This window comes from Ixodes scapularis, unplaced genomic scaffold (assembly GCF_016920785.2).
Source record: "Ixodes scapularis isolate PalLabHiFi unplaced genomic scaffold, ASM1692078v2 PGA_scaffold4__175_contigs__length_147842914, whole genome shotgun sequence".
NCBI classification, from domain to species: domain Eukaryota; kingdom Metazoa; phylum Arthropoda; class Arachnida; order Ixodida; family Ixodidae; genus Ixodes; species Ixodes scapularis.
In genome coordinates this window covers 144,878,745-144,902,417 of record NW_024609879.1, presented here as the reverse complement: position 1 = coordinate 144,902,417, position 23,673 = coordinate 144,878,745, and the positions used below count along the sequence as shown (strand labels likewise).

Here is a 23,673-nt window from a genome sequence, read left to right as displayed (position 1 = left end):
CACCAAATATTTTCTTGAAATACATAGGTTCATGGAAATTATTATGTAGATGTTGGCAGACAGTCATGGTGAGGCCAATCTTTAATGCCAAGTGGTCCACTTATTCAGAGTTAATTGAGTTTGTAAATATTGTAGGTCGCAAATTAAATTTTTATGGTACGCAATGGGCACAATCATCCGTAATGACTAGCTCTACCTAGGGGAACTTCATACGTTTACTACGGCAAGATGGTTTCGAAAAACAAAGTATTTAGTTTATTCAACTCCTGCACTAACCTTGTCTTTAGAAACTTTTTATATTCTTTGCGATGCTGAGATAAGATTCTGGAAATAGTTTTTCTAGAACTACTCTAGATATTTCCAGTTCATCATTTTTCTCGCAAAGCATTCGAGAGAGCCAAACCCTGTAATGTACGGAGGGAACTCACAGAATGATGCGACTGACAGTTTGGAACATTCGGCACTGTAACAGTAATAATGACATGTCACTTATGTAATGTTCATTATCGCAGATCAAACTGCTTTTTCCGTCTACACTCATTTTCAGTAGACTCATTCAGCGAACTCCCACCTGAGACTGCAGTGCTGGGTTCTGCAAAGTAATTTGAATGAATATAGATGCAACAGGTTTCTTTGAGCGTGCGTCTAACACATATTCTTCATATTGAATCTGCTAACTGTATTCATGTCCATGTCCATAATTCCACATTCCAGCTTATTTTTATTTTCACATTTGAGTTTTCTTCAGTACTTTTCTCAACATCTGTGCTTGCTGAGCCGTACTCAAGTCCATACATCTTGTCTTTCGCTATTACATTAATATATAAAACTGTTGATGCCGAGTGAGAATTCAAGGTACCGAATCTGTCGTGCGAGCTAAATAAGAACCAATAAAAAGCTCTACAAAGGAAATTTTGTTAAAGGATGCTGTATGGGCATTAGAATAGCACATGCCATGCTAAAAAAAATACAAATTCTTGTTAGGTATGCGAGGATGACAGTGCTGTGCTGTTTCTGATGTGTCACAAAAAAAAAAATCAGTGCCATACAGTGTTCCTTATGGAAGTACAAACTGTTGAATTCGAAGCCCAGAAGTTTTATTCAAGAATGTTCCTCAATACAAATGTATTTAGAGATCTGAGCCACTGACTCATACATGACTATGTGGCAAACATTAATTTTCATGTGGATTATAGTTTACAAGGTCTAGTCTGCATTGATTTATTGCATTCATGCTGAAACTGGGAGGGGTTCCCTGGGTATGAATAAAGAGATGAACATTTCTTGAAATCAAGACATTTGAGAACGGACAAAAGGAAGGATCTGAGAACGGTATCTTAGATTCTCTTCTTTTTCTTACAGTATCTCTAATGTTCACTTTATTTCACCTGATGCATTTAGTTTTTAGCGCAGCTCTTAGCACCCGTTTCCGCGTTTCGCGGCGTCGCTGTCGGCGTAACCACCCAACTAAACTTGGCAGGAAATTGAATTAACGTTGTGGTCATGTGACGTTAATATTTCCGCTAAGTCTAGCTGAGAAACTGAATTTTTTTATGGATGACGTGACACGGTCATGCGACGTCATTTTCCCCGCTACTTTTAGCGGAAAAACTGCATTGTGTTGAGGTCATGTGACATCAATTTCTGCGCTAAATTTAGTGGGAAACTTAACCAGCTAAATTTAGTGGGGAAATTTTCCCGCTAAATTCAGGGAAGTTTCCTGCTAAATGGGAGGGAGCAGAAGAGGAGGAGGGGAGGGGGAGGAGGGGCATACCTTCCCATCCTCCTCTTCAAGATCTGTGCTCTAATTTCACGTTACAGAGAATTGTAAACGTCTCATATTTCATCTCATGTTTATTCAACTTTTATATTGCAGGTGCGCTCACAGCACAAATCTGGGTTGTGCTGATCCTCTACGCACAAGTTAGGAACTCCTGAGTGGCAAGAGTGGGAGTTTGGTCTGACAGCTCAAGGGACACCATTGTTCAGTATTGAATTTTTAATAATCTTCTTTTAAGCAAAGTTAAGCTTTGCTGCATGCAGTTCTTGTAAAAATAAATACCTGCAACCAAATTTACCAGGTCACGACATTTCGCCTCTGCTCTTAGTGGTCCTGGTGAGCCTCGGATAAGAGCTTACTGGTGTGCAAACACCATGCTTGTTTGAAACCACTCATTGATGTAGAGACTCGCTGACATCCAGCATTCCAATGAAACGCTGGATGTCCACAAGTCTTTCTTGAACAATGCAAGCGGGGAAGGAACCATACAATCGTATCGTATTGGGGGACATTCTACAGAGTTTTTTTTCTATGTTTTACAGATTTTTAAAAAAAAAAGCCGTAAAAGCTACATTTACGCGGTCTGTGCACATGAGTTATATGGCCAGGGCGGCATAGTATAAAAGGCTAATTTGTAATGATCCGTCGGCTTATTACAGAGATATGCCAGACTTCTTTCAGAAAACTAGATGGAGGTTCATTCTAGCGTAGTTTTATCCCGCGAATCTGAATATCCCGTTCGTTTTCCTCAAAGATATAACTAAACGTGAGAAAACACAAAAAACATCCCACCAACAGTGACATCGTAAGAAGACCTTTCGGCCGCCAAGCGTGTGTCGCTTAAGGGCCGCGCGTCCAATCGCAAGTTTTCTAGGTATATTCTCCGGCACTGGCACCAGTCGTGACACATTTTTCTGCCCTTTTAAAAAATAGCATGTGCGTGCATAGCTTTGATAGGCGCTGAAGATGCGTGAACAAAGATTTTGAAAGCTGCTGTTGTGACGTCGCTCTCTAGGGAGGTGCTTTCACAGCGCTTTAAAAATTACTATGCAGCCTTGATTAATTAAATTAGCAAATAATTTTGATATTTGAGATTCTCGAGGTCGAATGAAGAAGATTTAAAAGTGTTTTCTCAAATACAAAACTGCTTCAGCCTCTCTCTAAGTATAGTAAGTTCGTGAAATTTTTAATCAGTGAAAATAGACCCATGGTTCCAATTAGAAACCTGCTAAGCATCATCAAAACACACTAAATCAATTTTCTTTGTAAAGATAGACGAGTAGCATTATATGGCGTTATAAAAAAATGGTCAATTTGGACGCATTTCCAGACTTCGGTTTCTTACCAGAGCGCATCTTTGCACCTGCGGTCCAGCTGCCCGGTGACCGCAGTGCGAAGCCGCCCCCTCGCCTCCCTCGTAGGATGAAGGGAAGCAAGGCGCATGTGTGTTGCGTGCCTATGCCCCTGGGGAACAGGACCGTGGGCGCAGAGATGAGCTCTGATAAGAAACTGAAACCTAGAAACTCGTCCAAATAAAGCTTTTTACAGAATGCATAAAACGCTACCCCTGAATTATATCCTTCTAAAAAAAACTTGATTTTGTGGTTTTCAATGACTCAGCAAGTTTCTAATTGAAACCATATTTTCATTTTCACTAATTAAAAAGTTGATTAACAAATTGTATTTAATTATCTGACTGATCGTTACGACTAGGTCCCTATACTACGTACGCCTGGCCGTATAACTCGCCTGCACAAACCGCATTAATATAGCTTTCACGACCTTTCTAAACATATATGTAAAGCTTGAAACTAAATCGCCCTGTACAACAGTGAAAAGGCGAAACCAACACGCTGGAGCCATATGGCTCCACCATGCTGGTATCGCCTTTTTGCTGGTATAGGATGTCCCATATTACGTTATGCATGTATGGTTCCGTCCGCCTACATGGTTCCGCCTATATCCACTACGCTGGTATAGGATGTCCCATAATACGACACGCTTGTATGGTTCCGCCCACCTGTATCGTTCCGCCTTATTCCACTATACTGGAGCCGCCTTTTTCGCTTGTATAGGATGTCCCATATTACGGTTACGCTTGTATGAGCCTTTTCCGTCATCTTTCCATCATCGAGATTTTCCAACAGGGATAGACTCATGTTTCGCTACTGAAAATGTTCGTTTTCTGTTTTCTCCCCATATGTCAACCGTAAAACAGTGCTGAATTCACATCTACCATATGCATTTTATCAAAGTTTTGTCCGTCCCAATGTGCTGCTAGAAAGTCGTATTCCATAACAAGCCAAAGCAACTTGTTGCTTCAATCCCCCCCCCCCCCCAAAAAAAAAAAGAACAACAAAAACAACAACGTGCTTAATCAGCTTTAAGTTATATTTTGTACCATAAAGTGACAAACTCTAAACCTGGAGCCATAATTTCTTCCACTGGAAAAGCGTTATTAAAATTAGTCTTTGCATGCATTTTTTTCAGGAAGGAATGATTGGAAATAAGTTAAGAGTAATGCCGGCGCTTGCGCAGAAACGGTCATCAGATGGCCGCGTTGCCCATTGGCTTCATGAGATCCCCGACTCATACGAAGGCCTTCATAATGACTGCGGTCTGTATCTTAGCACTTATATCCCAAATTCACTATTGAGCGTTAGTATCTAGTAAGCTACACAGTCGTAGAAGAACCAGCTTTTTTGGAACTGAGGAAGGCGCAATGCTCGAGTAAAATGTTCCTTCTCGAGCAACGTTGTTGAGGACCGTCGTGCCGGAAATGTACAATGCTGTTAGGTATTCTCACCGCACTTTGTTGCACAGCCTTCCTAGGAAGGACCTGGGGTGTGTCGCCATCACCACTGACAGCTGGACGTAACGAGCTGGTGACAGTTATGTGTCAGGAACGTGCCATGGGCTGAGTGAGGGCTTGATTCGTACCTTACAGCTCTGTGCTTGCGTGCGGTTGCATACGTGCAGCGGGGAATCTGCGTTCTCTGATCGAGGACGACTTTGAGGAGTGGGGCATGCCTCTCATACTTTTTTGCAGTGTAGTGATAAAGCTCAGAACTTCGTTTCTGCGATTGTCCAAACGCCGTGAGTGGACACTGCGTGTTTGCACATACTTTGCACTTTTGCCTTTAAGATTCTAAGAAAGAAACCAAGGGGTTCGCAAACGTGTGCACCGAACCGCGAGCCACAAGGGGGCACTGCAAACGGAGCAGCAGTGAAAGGGCAGGACTGCAGGATATTCAAATGAGGATGGACATAGAAGTTCCTCTTGAGCTGGTACAAGATGTACTCACAAGATGGAATAGTGAGTACGCCATGTTGGCACGCCTGCTGAAGCTCAAGGCCGCTGTTGCGTTAGACCTGGCAGAAACCGATACCGATGAGAACTCCGCCGCTGACGAATTGTGTCTTGGATCAGCCTGTGTGTCAATGCTGCAACCAATTGTAGGAGCCACAACGGCTGCTTTTGCCGATTCTTTTCCAAGACTTTCCATGGTTGTTCCAGCTGTTCACTGTGTTAATATGTTGCTTTCTGAGGCACAAGTTGAACTTAGATCAGTGAAAACAAGGTTCCTGGAGGGAATCGCACAGGCGCCTTGTGTCCTTGCCACCTTCCTTGATCGTCGACTCAAGGACATCTGATACAACAAGAACAAAAGCAGAATGTAGAGTTCCTAGTAAGTACAATGCTTCAGGATGTACCAGACTCAACACAGCTCACGTCTACAGAAAGTTGTGCCGGAAAGCAACCTCAAACCAGTGAGCAGCCTTGAGTGTGGAAGATATCGAACAGCGTGGCGTTGTCAAGGAAGAATGATGCACCAAGTTGTCTAACGCAAGAGGTCTACGACTAACTTCAGACTTCAGTTTTGCCACGTACTGACAGCCCTATCCGCTGGTGGCAAACTGTAGGCAAAGAAATGTATAAGTCTCTTGCACGTGCGGCGCACACCTGGCGATTCCTGCGACCCGGTTTGCAAGCGAGAGATAGTTTTCAACGTGCTCAAACACTGTGACAAGCCGACGAAACTTTCTTACTAAAAAACATGTAAAAAAAAAGCTTCTTTCCATTTTTTTTGCATGGGAATTATAACTATTTTAATCGGACGTAACAAGCCTTTTTATGTTCTTATCTGTGAAAATAAGATGTCTTGTGTACTGTCTCCGTTCCCTCACCTATGGGTCGAGGGAAGGAATCTGATAAGGTGTAAGATTCCTTTTGTTAAGTTCCGTGCAAACTGTGATTTTATGTTCAGCATCCGCGTGGACTGTGATATTTTGTTTAGCATTCTAACGTTTTAGTAGTTTTTGTCTCTCTTTAATGATATATGTTTGAACTCTAGTCATTATAGTCTAGTCTTGCACTTCTACAAGGATTTTAAGGAGGAGCAAAATAATTTGTCGGCCTAGTTGGTTAAACATTACGAAAATAAAAAGCACGAAAGACAAGGTCAAGAGAGAGACTACACAGGACAAGCGCTTACTCGCAACTGACGTTTGAATTCGGAAGATGAGGGAAACGAAGACATTAAAGACCCTAATATTAAAAGTTACAAATATTTATGAGAAATGAGCGAAATGATCAGTCTTATCAGATCCTTTCGGTCTTTTCTCACAAATATTTGTAATCTTTTATTGTTAGGGTCTTTTAATAATATATCTTCGTCTTCCTCATCTTCCGAATTAAAACGTCAGTTGCGAGTAAGCGCTTGTCCTGTGTAGTCTCCCTCTAGTCCTTGTCTTTCGTGCTTTTTATTTTCGTAATTTTAAGGAGCATTCTGGAACCATAAACTAATTTGAAAATTTGTACTCTTATTTGGTAGCTATTTACTTACGTTTCGAAAACCATTTGAAAGTTATTTTAATCGTATTCGTATTGACGTCGGTGCCACAATAATTCGATTCGTTTTCGATACGATTTCAAAAATCACTTCTCACACACCCCTATACAAGTCTATAAACATTAAGTCGCTCACCTGAACTGGAGCGAAACATTCCAGGTTTGAGCAGTATTTCGTGAAACCTATCTATTCAGAACACCATTCAACACGACAAGATCAACTCCAATCGCACACATTAAACGCGACACGGGTGCCAGCGCTCTTCCATACTAGGTAGTCATCAGCTTCCCGTCGCAGCACCATTCGCGGGGACGCCTGTGGCGCATCCCTGCAACTGTAGTTCAGAGAGCGGCCGCTGTGAGCAAGACAGGTGGTGTTTTAATTCGCTGATGACGATAATCAGAGAGATACGGGTATTCACTTGACTCTATCAGTGACGTCAAAGGCAGTCGCAAACAGCCGCAATCTACAGTCACTGTCATCTCGTGAAGTGCAGTGAGTGGTTTAATATGTTCACGCCCTTGGCTTCCTGATTCGTGTTTATCTGTTCTTATCACCAAACACGGCAAACTCATTGGCTTCATAGTGTTAATAGTGTAAATAGGACGCGCCACATCCTACGCATTTTAAAAAGCAACTCCGCTAAATTCCGAAAATATTTGGAAAATGAGTGATTTCACACTTAAAAGAACTAATAAAAGGCACTACGTCATATACTTCGCGAATAATGAAATATATATTGTTAAATCTTACTTTAAACATGACCAGACATCGAAACCTAAACTTCAGCTCCGTCCCTCTACAATGGCCTCGGGTCACCAACAACACGGTTATCACGTGGTACTAGATGTCACGTGATCCCTTACGCAACGAAGCGCCGGATCGGGTCGGTCGCGTGCCAGGCGCAAGTGTCGTCTGCACCGCACGCTTCAGGGCGTTTTGGTGACTACGTCATTTGTCGAAGTCTGCGCAACTGCCACATCAGTCTGTGCACACAGTGTGAACAAACCTCCAAGAGACAACAAGCACAAATGGTGAGACTATGACGTCGGTGGCACGGCCGGACGGCTCCCAAGAAGCGCACTGCGCAGGCGCGTTACGCCAATGACGTAACACCGCCGAGCGCCGAGAGGAAACGTTGCTGAAGTGACCCATCGCGCTTGCCCGATAAGTAAAAACCAACAAAGAGGGGCAGTGGTGATGACGTTCAGCTCAAGGTTGGCAACGCCAACGCCGTAACCCTGACCGCGCTGTTGGTTGCTCCTTCATTCGCCCGCTAGAGTCAGCCGATTTCAGCAACTTGGCGCGTTCGAAAGTTTGCTGGACCATTTAAGAAACATTTAGATAGATCTAGGTCGTAATATCTGAAATCCGGTGTTCCTTCATAAGCTGAGAAGAACCGCTTTGTATTTTAAAAAACAAAAATGAAGCGAAGCTGTCTTTTAATTTGGGACTATGGTAATGGTGGCGCAGCTAAAGATATTGTGAAAACAGATAGACAAAGCCACTTACTATGGCTCTTTTCGTTTATAAAGATTGCAAACCTTGGACCACAAAATGGCAATTAGAATTCTCTTTGTAATGTATACTCTGTGTAAAACAAAAAGGCTTATGGGCATTATCTTCCTATTGTTTGACTCTTGAGCATTGGAAAGAGCAAATAGTAGTGGAACTATTCGCGCTCGTGAATCAATGTTCGTGTTTGGTTCTATTGGAATATAAAACGTGCTAAAAGTTGGTACATTATAAAAACTCAGAAACCAAAAGAACCTGTACTAGATAGGTTGAACTTAGTTTATTTTTTTTTATATTATAAACATGGAGGTTTCATCGAGCTCAATAAACACAATCGGAAAATTGTCTTTTTCATTAAGTATGAGTAGGTCATATTTATGATTGAATTGTTTAAATGCCATGGTAGTCTTGTTTTCAGATAGCTGTAAGTGTGAACGAAACCAAAAGCTTTTAACAACGGGTTGTGATTGAGGCGCGAGTCATTAAAATAACTTTAACCTCATTGTTTCAGTAATGCCTGAAAGACGTGATCACAACATTACAGAACAAGCAAAGAAAAAAGGTAAAAGTTTTTTTTATCTGTCTCCTACAGCGTAAATAAATGTTGACATATTTGGCTTTCAATCGAATAAAAGTATAAAATAAAGAATTTAAGCTCTAATTGAACCCTAACGTAGCATTTCCATATCGCCTCGGCCCTAGGTGGAATTCAACAGTTGCTTGATTCTCTTAAAATTCGAGAGAGCTTCCTTTTGCCATACAATGCTTAATGTCGGCATGCCTCTGTGTGTAAATAACTGCCGACCAAATCAAACGGTGAACAGGTATTGCATTCTGTACACCTGGAAGCTGACAAGTCGGTGGAAGGAACGTAATCTCCGGACCACTGAATCGCCTCTATTTTCGTTACTTGGCTCGCTCCCGGCGTCTGCCTATGAGCCAAGAGCATGACCAAGTGGCGCAAAAACGAAGGTTGACTGGTCCAATAGGGGAGGGGTGTAGTTTCCATCACCCTGTCAGTGTTAGTGGTGGTATATAGTACCTATATTTGAAGTCCTTCGTTGAACGTTTATATATATATATATATATATATATATATATATATATATATATATATATATATATATAAGCATAGGCTCGATAATGAATTAATCGAACATGTTTGCTTTCACAGATGCCAAGAAGGCAAAAATAGGATACCCCGAATTATTTTTATTGGTTGACAAAGTATTCTCAAAGGACTTCGTGAACGATGAGGAAATGATAAAATATCTGTGTCGCACATTGAACGCGGTAAGTAGGATTTGATATCGCGCACGTTTTTTATTACAGCAGAGTACCCTGGGTATCGTAACATATCTACTCGAAACTCTCGGTGGACCCACAAATCCGAATACTACCTGATTTTATGCCACCGCACCCCTCTTCGCGCCTAACCTCGTGACAAGTTCTACAAAAACAATATGAGGAAAATATCGGGTGCATTATAGGCATTCACTAAATAAGAAACACAAAACGTGCCTTGTTATGTTAAGGCTTCTTGCTTAGGCGTGAATGTGTGATGGGTAAAAATAATAATTATAATATTAATAATAACAACAATAATTCTTTGCATACGAAAATGTGATGTTGGGTGGCGAGCACGGCTGTGCAGAAAGGTAGGCGAGTGCGCCTGCCAGCCCGCCACCCGCTAATGCCTTAATCTCAGTCGCTGCTGAGCGACGACGAGATGTGCGGAGCTTGCTACGCGCAGTTTGTCTCGAGCGGTGAGCTACTATAATCGGACATGCCTGATCTCTTGATTTTACTTTTATGAAAAGAAACCGTAAGATGTTCTTTGAAAACTACAAAGTTGTGACAAGAGCGTGGCGCGCCCACCACCGGTAGTTTGTGCGTAGAGGCTCTTGAGATGCAGTTACTAGTTTCATTTCATTTCATTTATTGTTCTCTCAGGGCCCGAAGGCATTACAGAGAGGAGTGGGTTTTTTCAAACGGAAACATATGAGTATAACGATACATAAGGCAAGACATAAAACAAAAGTTATTGAACATCAAAAAACTTAGTAATGGCAATTTTAAAATCAGTAGCATCAGTTATCGAGACTATGGGTGCAGGAAGTCGATTCCAATCTATTGAGGTCTGAGGGAGAAAGGAGGCATTGAAAGATGAGGTGTTACACTGGGGGACGCCCACTTTTAGATGGTGATTAGTTCGTAGCGAAATGTAAGATGGTTCTAAGAATAATGTTTGACGAAGTGTTGGATTAGAGTGAAAAATCTTCTGAAAAAGACAAAGCCGGGATATTTTCCTGCGAAGAGAGAGGTTAGGCAAGGAAAGGGATGCTTTCATAGATGTGACGCTGGATGTGCGATGATAGTTCGAGAGGATGAAACGAGCGGAACGATTTTGTATGGACTCAACAGCGGATGAAAGGGTGATACCGGGGTCCCAGATAGAGGCTGCATATTCCAGTTTAGTACGGACTAAAGTCTTATAGATTAGAAGCTTTAATGAAACAGGAGTAAGCGAAAGGTTTCTTTTAAGGTAACCTAGTAAGCGATTAGCGCTATTAGTGACATATTCGACATGTAAATTCCAGGAAAGGTCATTGGTTAGATGCACACCAAGATATTTATAGGAAGTAACAGAAAGTAGGGGGGAGTTAATGATGTTGTAGGATGGACAAGTGTTATTATGCCTGGACACTCTCATAGATCTACATTTAGATGTGTTGAGTTCCATAAGCCATTCTGAGCACCATTGTGTGACGTTGTTTATATCAGTTTGAAGAACAGAAATGTCAGAATCGTTAATAATTTCTTTATAAATGACACAGTCGTCAGCGTACAAGCTGATGGAAGAGGAAACACGCGTAGGAAGATCGTTAATATAAATAAGAAATAGTAGTGGACCGAGCACAGAACCTTGAGGAACACCAGAGTTAACACTTGATAATGATGAGTTAGTTCCGTTGGCGCAAACAAATTGAAAACGATTTGTTAAGAACGATTCTATCCAATTGAGTATGTTGTTATCTATGTTTAAGTTACGAAGTTTATGGAGAAGGAGTACATGGGGCACTTTATCGAAGGCTTTGGAGAAGTCAAGGAATATGCAGTCTGTCCTGGAACCCCGGTCGAGAACGACGTGAAGGTCATGGGTAAAAGTTAGGAGTTGTGTTTCACATGAATAGAATTTTCGAAAACCATGCTGTGCTGGGTGAAAAAAAGAGTTCGAGTCCAGAAAGTTAATAAGATTGGAATATATTACGTGCTCAAGTATTTTGCATGGGATGCTTGTTAAGGAGATCGGACGGAAATTCAAAGGATTATGTTTATCACCGCCTTTGTGGAGAGGAATCACCCTCCCCACCTTCCAGTCTCTAGGTAGTATCTGTTGTTCAAGTGATTGGGTAAACAGTTTTGATAAGATGATGCTTGAATACATTTTAGTATTTTTCAAAAACTTTGTATTAATATTATCGATGCCTGCTGAAGTTGATATTTTTAGGGTTTCAATAATATTCGCAATACCCTCGCAATCAACAATGACTGGATTCATTTGCAGATACTCACAAACTGGGAGAACCGGATGGTCAGAGGTAATAGGTAGTGAAAAGGATTTAGCAAACTCATCATTCAATACAAAAGAGCACAAATCACCTTGAACTTCAACTCCGTCATTATCCCTGAGCGTTACGTCCTGACTGTGACTGGGGCTAATAACTTTCCAAAATTGCCTGGGATTATTAATTAGCATGAATGGTAGTGTACTGTTGAAAAAAGTGGCTTTCGCCTCCTCCACTGCTTTTTTGTACTCCGCGGCAGCAAGATGATATACTGCCCAGCGTTGATCATCGTTCGACATTTTAGCAGAACGAAATAGCCTTTTCTTTTTATTTGACAACCTCTTTAAAGTCGTACTATACCATGGTGACTGGGGTGACAGAGATATGCTTCGAAGGGGCACATGAGCACTCATAAGTGACGCAACCTTTCTTTTGAATAGATTCCAGTTATTTTCAACAGAGCGCTCCTCAAAGCCATGTGTATATTTATCTAGAAAGAGGCATAATTCGTTATTTATAGATTCAAAATCAGCCCTCGCATAATTATATATTTTCTTAATTTGCTTTGGGTTGGAACATTTAGGGATATCTAACATGAAATGCAATAAAGAATGGTCGCTAAGACCGGGCATATGAATTAGTGAGGAGATAAGATCGGGTGATGTTGTTAAAATGAGGTCTAACAAAGATGCGGTTGTTGCTGTAACACGTGTAGGTTGCACAACAATTTGTGAAAAATTAAAATCTAGACACATGTTTACAAACTCATTGCACTCTGACGAAAAGTGATTAACGGAAGTACGCACATCTGACCAATCTATGGAAGGATAGTTAAAATCACCGAACAGTATCAAGGGTGCACTTGGAAAACGAGCTATGACTGCACTGATCGCATCATGAATCTTTGGGACAAAAGTGGCACTTGCATTTGGGGGACGATAACACACCCCGAAAATATATTTCTTGTTTCTTATACTTAGACCCACCCATACTATCTCAAGTTGAGAAGAGATGTTGATGTGAAATGTTTGTATGTTATCAGCTACCGCGATTAACACACCGCCACCGTTTCTTTCGTCCCTGTCATGACGGTACATATTAAAACGTTTCTGACAGCTTAATATTTCACTATTGCGTATTTTACTTGACAACCAGGTCTCGGTGAGAACAATAATGTCCGCGTTAGACGAGTCGACAATTGACGATAAATCCTGGCGTTTATGCATAACGCTTCTAATGTTAGTAAAAATAACAGAAATATTATTCACACAGATGTCATTATTGGCTCTGTAACTCCTCTCTGATTGTTATGGCAAAACTGATGCAGGAGCGGAAATTCTGGGGTTACTACCAGATGGACTAACCATGGGAAGAGGTAATGCTTGGTTTGAAATTCCAGCTCCATGTTCAGCTGAGGTTTGATAAGGCTCACGGAAGTTTAACTCGTTCACAGAGTCAGTGCTAAATGTATATATGTAGCATTTATTTCCCATAACTAGCTTATCGAAACGCAGCTTGAAAGATAGGCCTTGAGGCTTTGCAAATTGGAGTAGTTTTCTTCGAGCAAGACGCACGGATGGTATAAAGTCTTCACTCACAGAAAGGTGTGTTCCCTTGAATTTGTGCGCGTTAGAAAGCACCATCTCCTTATCTTTGTAGGAGAACAATTTTACTATGATTGGCCGATGTTTTTGCTGACTAAACCTTCCTAAACGGTGCGCTCTTTCGATGGATGCAAGTTCCAACCCTAATCTTTCGAGACACACATCAATAACAGCCTTTTCTGATTGTGCCCATGTTTCTTTGTCCGTATCAGGAATACCAAAAAAGATAAGATTTGACCTACGGGCTCTGCTCTCTGCGTCATCGCAGCGCGCCCTAAGCTGAGATATCTCGTTAACGGCGGATGTTAGTTGCGGATCGGAAGTCGTACTTATTGTAACGCCGGACTCTTTTAACTTCGAAAGTTCGTTTTCCACCCGATTAACGCGTGTTATGAGGGCATTCACTGATTCCTCGGTCGTACTCTGCTTTAGTTTTAAATCTCGAACTTCCTGGAGGATATTGTTCTGACCTGTCTGTAGCGTCTGAACGATTTCAAGCACTTTATTAAGTTGTTCTTCTTGGACTTTGGTCATGGGCCCGGGGTTAGATTCAATGTCCCCGCCAAGGAGCAAAAGCAGACTGTAACTAACACTTTCAACATACGTAGAAACAGATACACTGAAAATGCTGAGACATTCTATGAACAACGCAAAACAAGCCTTGGGGCCAGGCAGCAAGAATAAGCACAAATTGTTGCTTTTGATAGCAAGGTATTTGAAATCACTAACCTGTAACGATATCACAAAAAACTTAGGCATCTTGGTTGGGCAGTTGCTGCCTGGTCCACCGGTGAAGTCGAAAGATGCAGCCGCTTTTCTTTCAAGTGGCGCTGAATCCATGGTGGTGGTTGAAGGCGAAAGACTGATTTCAATCAGCGCCGTCGGGAGCATGTGATTTAGTCCGTTCCACCTGGAGCACTGAAGCGATGACGAGCTTGTAATCTCGAAAACAAATGTAGACGTCGCCGATGTCACGTTGCCGCCGATGATCGTGTTGCCGTTCACTGCGATTATAAAAATGGCTTCACTATTCACTGTTTTTTTAGTGGGATTATAATTACTTTCAGGAAATGTACTAGCGTTATGTCTTTTTAGAGGTATACAGCTAAGGTGGCGTCTATGGGAGTCAAGAGAAAACGGGAGCGATTGGTTCATTAGTTTTAATTAATTAAATAAAACGTTTTGAATAGCTTTTTAATTTTTCAGATTGTGAAGCATAACGTAGTTTAAGGATTAAAATTCGACCTCTTTAGTCTATGGCCATAGACGTAAATTGTTTATTAAATCAATCGTAGTGGGCCATTGTGGGAAAAAATATCACTTTTAAACGCGGCTTCGAACCGAACCTAGGCGAGCGAAAAGCGCACCTTACGCTGATCCATCCGGTTGGCGCTTGAGTTTCGCTGATGTCTTTCCCTGCTTCGCGGTCACGTGGGTTATGGAGCACATGAGGGCCGTGGCCTGAATGGAGGTCATGGGCGCTCTTTGCTGGCTCAGTGTCCATATGACGCGATTTGCAAGGTTGACATTTCTGGTCTCGTCGCCATCGCCTTTTTTTATAATCTTTTAAGTGATTTATTTAAATTCTCAATAAAAAAATGGCGGCCGACAGAGCTGGATGGCACCATGCATTTACCAAAACGGGCGAAAATGGATCCCATTTTTCAATCCAAAGTTTCGGGAAATCACTTATAACTTTTGAATGTGACAGTGGTTAGCTCTAAATATTTAGAATCTGGTTCGGACAACTAGCGATACATTTACACGGAGAATTAGCGTTCTGCGATGCGTAGGTAATTTTTGCGGGAAAAAATATAAGTTTTTTTGAAGGACGCTTTGTTATTGCTGGATAGAGCCTAATATCTCGACCCCACATTAAACGCGACATAACTTCTATAGTCACTGCAAATTTAAAGAGACACTGCATTGAAAATAAGTTCTTTTTAAAAGCATAAATGGGACCGGTATTTTTTTTGTAATTTTTGCATGATAAGAAAAAAATTTAGCAATGTTTACACCGTTACATGCAATGTAGCTTGAGGTCACGGCCTGCTCCAAGCCCCGCCCACTAATCAGTTGCCCTGCCCATTACTACTGGATTAGCTTGGCTGCTCGGCCGAACACGCTCAGAAGCCTGCTCTTTCCCTTTCGCGACATTCGGCGCGTCTAGTTTGGTGTTTGACAAGGCCTGCCAGTGGTGCTAGCAGATGCACCGCAGCCTCCTGCTTCGCCTGATATTTCACCACCGTCCATCGTCGTCTGCCATGCCTGTAAGACGCGGACATGAACGCTGCCCGTCGACGACCGTTTTGCCTTTGTTCATCTGCTATTCCGCCCCGTCTGAAGACGTTTTCAGCATTCACTGAACTCGACCATGGAAGCGACGTTCTAGCGCTCCATGATGCGCGAGCGAGGTTTCAATGCAAGCGTCTGTCAGCATCTGTCAATGTGCGGTCAAAGGCAGCCGAGAGGACGAAAACGAGAAACATAATAAATATGCAGTCGCTTCAATTTGTACGTTCTTGTTATTTTCTTTCGCATGGCATCCGGAAGCAAGGTGAGAGAGCGCCGTGAAGCACAATAAAAATGTGACCTAAAAATATTTGCTTTGGCAGGTCAAGTGCACCGCAAAACTTGAGAGCCACTTGCCTTTCGAAACGAAATGACGAGAACATTCCTGAACTAACTTGATACAAGACGAATGTCCGATTGCCTCCACCAAAATGGCTCGTACATTCTTCCCTGTGCATATATCTTCTCGGTATTGAAACCATGGTCGCAATCACGACGGTTGCAGGATTCACAGAGCAGCGCGGCTGAGTTTACGGGAACCAACACCTTTAGTCAGCAGCAACACACGCGAAGAAAGAAATCAAGCGAGATCGGTCGGAATGGTTAATGTGGTACGCTAGGCTTAGGCTTGTTTTCCACTAGGAAAACAAGCATCCGCACAGGGCTTCCGTACACGCGTGCTCGCGACAGTTGTTTGCTGCAAACTATGTCAGTTGATGAGACCTTCCTCTGCACATCTCTTTGGAGTCAAAGCAACCCGCACATATAAAAATTGATGTGCTCTGCAGACGCCGGCAGCCATGTTTCGTTAACGTTTAAGAAAAGATCGGGATAAGCAGTGTAAGAATGCTTTGAAAACGATACTTACTTTATTTTGATTTGTTGCTTCTCAGACATAAAAATAGTCGATTAAAATGCTATTACGGCACGGAGATACAACTTTACAACCAACCTTTCACACGCCAATCATCTTTCGAGCTAATGAGGGATGGGAACACATTGTAAGCACGAGGCGGTGCATAGCCGGGCTGCGGCCTCAACATTCTGCACCTCAGTTGTGTACCCTATTGGAAAATCTCGATGATGGAAATATGACGGAAAAGGCTCATACAAGCGTAACCGTAATATGGGACATCCTATACAAGCGAAAAAGGCGGCTCCAGTATAGTGGAATAAGGCGGAACGATACAGGTGGGCGGAACCATACAAGCGTGTCGTATTATGGGACATCCTATACCAGCATAGTGGATATAGGCGGAACCATGTAGGCGGACGGAACCATACATGCATAACGTAATATGGGACATCCTATACCAGCAAAAAGGCGATACCAGCATGGTGGAGCCATATGGCTCCAGCGTGTTGGTTTCGCCTTTTCACTGTTGTACAGGGCGATTTAGTTTTAAGCTTTACATATATGTTTAGAAAGGTCGTGAAAGCTATATTAATGCGGTTTGTGCAGGCGAGTTATACGGCCAGGCGTACGTAGTATAGGGACCTAGTCGTAACGATCAGTCAGATAATTAAATACAATTTGTTAATCAACTTTAGTGAGAATTAGTGAAAATGAAAATATGGTTTCAATTACAAACTTGCTGAGTCATTGAAAACCACAAAATCAAGTTTTTTTTAGAAGGATATAATTCAGGGGTAGCGTTTTATGCATTCTGTAAAAAGCTTTATTTGGACGAGTTTCTAGGTTTCAGTTTCTTATCAGAGCTCATCTCTGCGCCCACAGTCCTGTTCCCCAGGGGCATAGACACGCAACACACATGCGCCTTGCTTCCCTTCATCCTACGAGGGAGGCGAGGGGGCGGCTTCGCACTGCGGTCACTGGGCAGCTGGACCGCAGGTGCAAAGATGCGCTCTGGTAAGAAACCGAAGTCTGGAAATGCGTCCAAATTGACCATTTTTTATAACGCCATAAAATGCTACTCGTCTTATATCTTTACAAAGAAAATTGATTTAGTGTGTTTTGATGATGCTTAGCAGGTTTCTAATTGGAACCATGGGTCTATTTTCACTGATTAAAAATTTGACGAACATACTATACTTAGAGAGAGGCTGAAGCAGTTTTGTATTTGAGAAAACACTTTTAAATCTTCTTCATTCGACCTCCAGAATCTCAAATATCAAAATTATTTGCTAATTTAATTAATCAAGGCTGCATAGTCATTTTTAAAGCGCTGTGAAAGCACCTCCCTAGAGAGCGACGTCAAAACAGCAGCTTTCAAAATCTTTGTTCACGCATCTTCAGCGCCTATCAAAGCTATGCACGCACATGCTATTTTTTAAAAGGGCAGAAAAATGTGTCACGACTGGTGCCAGTGCCGGAGAATATACCTAGAAAACTTGCGATTGGACGCGCGGCCCTTAAGCGACACACGCTTGGCGGCCGAAAGGTCTTCTTACGATGTCACTGTTGGTGGGATGTTTTTTGTGTTTTCTCACGTTTAGTTATATCTTTGAGGAAAACGAACGGGATATTCAGATTCGCGGGATAAAACTACGCTAGAATGAACCTCCATCTAGTTTTCTGAAAGAAGTCTGGCACATCTCTGTAATAAGCCGATGGATCATTACAAATTAGCCTTTTATACTATGCCGCCCTGGCCATATAACTCACGTGCACAGACCGCGTAAATGTAGCTTTTACGGCTTTTTTTAAAAAAACCTGTAAAACATAGAAAAAAAACTCAGTAGAATGTCCCCCAATACGATACGATTGTATGGTTCCTTCCCCGCTTGCATTGTTCAAGAAAGACTTGTGGACATCCAGCGTTTCATTGGAATGCTGGATGTCAGCGAGTCTCTACATCAGTGAGTGGTTTCAAACAAGCATGGTGTTTGCACACCAGTAAGCTCTTATCCGAGGCTCACCAGGACCACTAAGAGCAGAGGCGAAATGTCGTGACCTGGTAAATTTGGTTGCAGGTATTTATTTTTACAAGAACTGCATGCAGCAAAGCTTAACTTTGCTTAAAAGAAGATTATTAAAAATTCAATACTGAACAATGGTGTCCCTTGAGCTGTCAGACCAAACTCCCACTCTTGCCACTCAGGAGTTCCTAACTTGTGCGTAGAGGATCAGCACAACCCAGATTTGTGCTGCGAGCGCACCTGCAATATAAAAGTTGAATAAACATGAGATGAAATATGAGACGTTTACAATTCTCTGTAACGTGAAATTAGAACACAAATCTTGAAGAGGAGGATGGGAAGGTATGCCCCTCCTCCCCCTCCCCTCCTCCTCTTCTGCTCCCTCCCATTTAGCAGGAAACTTCCCTGAATTTAGCGGGAAAATTTCCCCACTAAATTTAGCTGGTTAAGTTTCCCACTAAATTTAGCGCAGAAATTGATGTCACATGACCTCAACACAAATGCAGTTTTTCCGCTAAAAGTAGCAGGGAAAATGACGTCGCATGACCGTGTCACGTCAGCCATAAAAAAATTCAGTTTCTCAGCTAGACTTAGCGGAAATATTAACGTCACATGACCACAACATTAATTCAATTTCCTGCCAAGTTTAGTTGGGTGGTTACGCCGACAGCGACGCCGCGAAACGCAGAAACGGGTGCTAAGAGCTGCGCTAAAAACTAAATGCACCAGGTGAAATAAAGTGAACATTAGAGATACTGTAAGAAAAAGAAGAGAATCTAAGATACCGTTCTCAGATCTTTCTTTTGTCCGTTCTCAAATGTTTTGATTTCAAGAAATGTTTATCTCTTTATTCATACCCAGAGAACCCCTCCCAGTTTCAGCATGAATGCAATAAATCAATGCAGACTAGACCTTGTAAACTATAATCCACATGAAAATTAATGTTTGCCACATAGTCATGTATGAGTCAGTGGCTCAGATCTCTAAATACATTTGTATTGAGGAACATTCTTGATTAAAACTTCTGGGCTTCGAATTCAACAGTTTGTACTTCCATAAGGAACACTGTATGGCACTGATTTTTTTTTTTTTTTGTGACACATCAGAAACAGCACAGCACTGTCATCCTCGCATACCTAACAAGAATTTGTATTTTTTTTTTTAGCATGACATGTGCTATTCTAACGCCCATACAGCATCCTTTAACAAAATTTCCTTTGTAGAGCTTTTTATTGGTTCTTATTTAGCTCGCACGACAGATTCGGTACCTTGAATTCTCACTCGGCATCAACAGTTTTATATATTAATGTAATAGCGAAAGACAAGATGTATGGACTTGAGTACGGCTCAGCAAGCACAGATGTTGAGAAAAGTACTGAAGAAAACTCAAATGTCAAAATAAAAATAAGCTGGAATGTGGAATTATGGACATGGACATGAATACAGTTAGCAGATTCAATATGAAGAATATGTGTTAGACGCACGCTCAAAGAAACCTGTTGCATCTATATTCATTCAAATTACTTTGCAGAACCCAGCGCTGCAGTCTCAGGTGGGAGTTCGCTGAATGAGTCTACTGAAAATGAGTGTAGACGGAAAAAGCAGTTTGATCTGCGATAATGAGCATTACATAAGTGACATGTCATTATTACTGTTACAGTGCCGAATGTTCCAAACTGTCAGTCGCATCATTCTGTGAGTTCCCTCCGTACATTACAGGGTTTGGCTCTCTCGAATGCTTTGCGAGAAAAATGATGAACTGGAAATATCTAGAGTAGTTCTAGAAAAACTATTTCCAGAATCTTATCTCAGCATCGCAAAGAATATAAAAAGTTTCTAAAGACAAGGTTAGTGCAGGAGTTGAATAAACTAAATACTTTGTTTTTCGAAACCATCTTGCCGTAGTAAACGTATGAAGTTCCCCTAGGTAGAGCTAGTCATTACGGATGATTGTGCCCATTGCGTACCATAAAAATTTAATTTGCAACCTAAAAAAAATTTACAAACTCAATTAACTCTGAATAAGTGGACCACTTGGCATTAAAGATTGGCCTCACCATGACTGGCTGCCAACATCTACATAATAATTTCCATGAACCTATGTATTTCAAGAAAATATTTGGTGCGAGCTGCTTAAAACACAATAGCACTTTTTAGCAAGTGCTTATTGTTGGGCAAGTTGGTACGGTACGTTAGAAAACATGATTGTGCTTTGAAGACGGGGACATAGGAAGGACAGACACCACAGAGTGCTAACTTTCAACTGATTTAATTCAAGAACCTCGGCGTAGAAACACACTGCGTCACCGCACCACATCTCAACCAATCCGTGGCCCTGCCACGGACCGCAAGCACGCCAACTCCTTATCCGCCAAGTCAATTGACGCCACACTGACACAACACGTGCCGGAACTATTTATAGCATCAGCCTCCATAATCTCTCTAACAGTCATATCTTTGTGCCTAGCAAGAACAGTAGACTGAGCAAATAATGGTTTGCACTCGCAGTCATGATCTGTCGTGTCACTGTCATGACTGCGGGTGCAAACCATTATTTTGCGAGGATGGAGGACAAAGTGCATGGCGCATCGCGTTCCTCTCCTTCCCCATTGCCCAGCAAGGGGAACGCTAGAGGTGCGATGGCGAAATCCAATGCCCCAAGAGGTGCGCGCGATAGCGGCATCGGCCACCGCTGTTGTTTTCGGTTGTTTAACAAAAGCTTTTGGAAACAAGAAGCGGCGCAGCTCTACGGCAACGCCGGCTCGGTGACTCTATAGCTTCATGCCTCCGGTACGGTCGCAAAATTTGGTCGCGAATGTAGGTCGAAATTCTTTAGTCACGATTTCCGAAAAAAAAAATAAATAAATAAATAAAAGAAAAGAAAAAAAAAAGGTCGACATATATTTGAATAAACACGGTAGTCAGCTGCGCGACGAGACACACATTATGAAAGCGATTGGTGCGAGCGATCGAGGTGATGAGCGACGTTTTCTAGAAGCCCAGGAACCGAGCGGCGCAAGCAGCGAGAGTGAGAAATCTTCGTCGCTCGGCGCCGGCACTTGTAGCTTCTCGTCGTCGCTCGTCTCGTTGATCGCTATATTGCTTACATGCTGTTCAGAAAGGTGCTCTAAGTGGTTACCATTGCATTGGGACCAGCCTCGCATCCAACCGTAACCAGTCTTGACTTTTTTTTAAGCCGCCCAGGTAGAAGTTATCATCGTACATACATCGTTTTCAAGCATGGCTCCTCGTTCATTGCTCGATTTACTTTTTCGTAAATGACAAACCGCAATGAAGCACAATTATTCTAGTTCAAAATTGTCACGAACACTTGGCACGCATGCTTACACTGTAGCGCACCTAACGTAATTTAAAAGTAGAACGAAAACGGGACGAGATTCGCTTACCGCTTCACGGAAACAGAGTCCTTCGGATCCTGGGCCTAACGGCCGAAATCGGAAGTCGCCTGCGGTCCGGCGATCGGACGAGTTGAGCCGGCCGCGCTGTGCTGACCCCGGCTGACCACGCCTGGTTGAACCATGAGAGGCGTCGTCGAGTTGAGAGCCAGAGACGCAGTAGAAACGGACCGTAAAACATCTGTCCCGTAAAACGCAGAAGGAGCCAGCGCCAAAACCGCTACGTCTGGCTGCGTCGCCATCTCCACGACGACCGGAAGCGTGTAAACCGGGACTGGCCGGGAAGTTAGAAAAGGCGCGGCAGCGGAAGCCACTGGGCGGAAGCTTTACGTTTCGGTTTCGCTTTTCTCCGACATCGGCCACGGTCGCGGGCTGGTATGTTTGCGGCTGGTTGCGACGACGCGAGGGGCCACGAAAAGACGCCGAGTTGGCCGAGTACGAGTCACGGCCCACGATACGAGCAACGGGCCATTTGCCCCTGTCGACCGGCGATGCGGTATCCGCGGCTTAGTGTCACGATCGGTTTGTTGCCGTGCACGTTGACTCAAAGCTCGAAGTTATGCAGTTCCGTCAGTTCCGTTCCGGCACCAGCCGCACCACGTTTTCCGGTGCATCGCACGTGGAGGCCTTTCGACGCATTCAGTGAACGTAAAGATCGCGCCCGCTGTCTTCGGTGCTGTGGAAGAAGTTGGGAGACGGAAGAAGCATCAAAACCAAGGCGTTTAGGACTCCAGTCCGGGCCGCCGGTCCACTCTGAACGAGAGGCGACGTGTGTGTGCACGCTTTGAGGAAGCCTCCACGTTTCGCCGCGCCAGACCTCGCCGATCGCGACCAGACCCCGAGTCCGAGAGGCTCTTGCGCAGCCAGGAACGGCAGCGAGGTAGGAGCTGCTCGTTCTGCGCAACCATGCAGTGCTCTACAGTGATCGGAGCTCTCGGTGTCATGCGTGCTTGCACCGAAGCCTTTGTGACCCCTTCGGACGCGCAAGTCGTACTTCGCAAAGGTTTGGACGGGGCCGCCCTCACCGAGCAGCTCCGCTAAATTCCGCTTACTTATGATCGCAATAAAAGCTTGCGTTTGTTCTCGGGAAAAAAATTGCGGGACCGCTCTCCGCGCCGCCGACGAGGTTGGCCGCCACCATGTTCTCAGCTGTTCACTCGCTCCCGCAGCGAGCGCCTTCCGATAATCCTCCCCGTTCCAAAATGCGATGCGATCTTCGTTTACATGGGCTGAATGAATGCGCACTCGCCATCTCAATCCACCTCTGTCTAGCGACTTTAATGCGATGCGCTTTGCGCATTATGCCGTTTACATGACCGCATATTGAATGCGGCAACTGGATTCAATGCGACTAAGTCGCATTTATGTAAACGCGGCTTATGTTATTTTTCGACATGTATGATGTATGTAACAATACCGGTGGTAAACGATGGACGTTTTTGTTGGAAGATGGCGGTCGTCTTTCTGCATGTATGGTTTAGTTATACCGGTGGTCTTGTGGTATAGGCGTTTCGTTGGAAAGATGGCGGTCGTCTACGTCATCGGACGCAAAATCATACCAGCCATACCGAGTCATATCGGCGAGCAAACCGGCTGCCAGTATAGACAGACCCGGAGCCATAGCGGTGCCGGTATCTCCAGTTATGGAGAACGCAAAACCAAATTAGCTGCATGTATAATAACAATAAATTATGGTGGTGTCATACCAGGACTGTACAAGCAGCAGGTTTGTTTCTTGTACGTTTTTCCAATAGGGTAGCAACG

The 23,673-nt window shown here is 43.1% G+C and overlaps 1 protein-coding gene across 1 annotated transcript in view; it reads left to right on the top strand.

Moving 5' to 3' along the window:
* The window catches only part of LOC121837881 (venom metalloproteinase antarease-like TtrivMP_A), a 45,858-nt gene that overhangs the window by 18,951 nt on the left and 3,234 nt on the right, over positions 1–23,673 (top strand). The window contains exons 4-6 of the mRNA XM_042293739.1: positions 4,271–4,397; positions 8,660–8,710; positions 9,323–9,441. Coding sequence (XP_042149673.1) covers positions 4,271–4,397; positions 8,660–8,710; positions 9,323–9,441 — 297 coding nt within the window. The remainder of the gene's footprint in view (positions 1–4,270; positions 4,398–8,659; positions 8,711–9,322; positions 9,442–23,673) is intronic.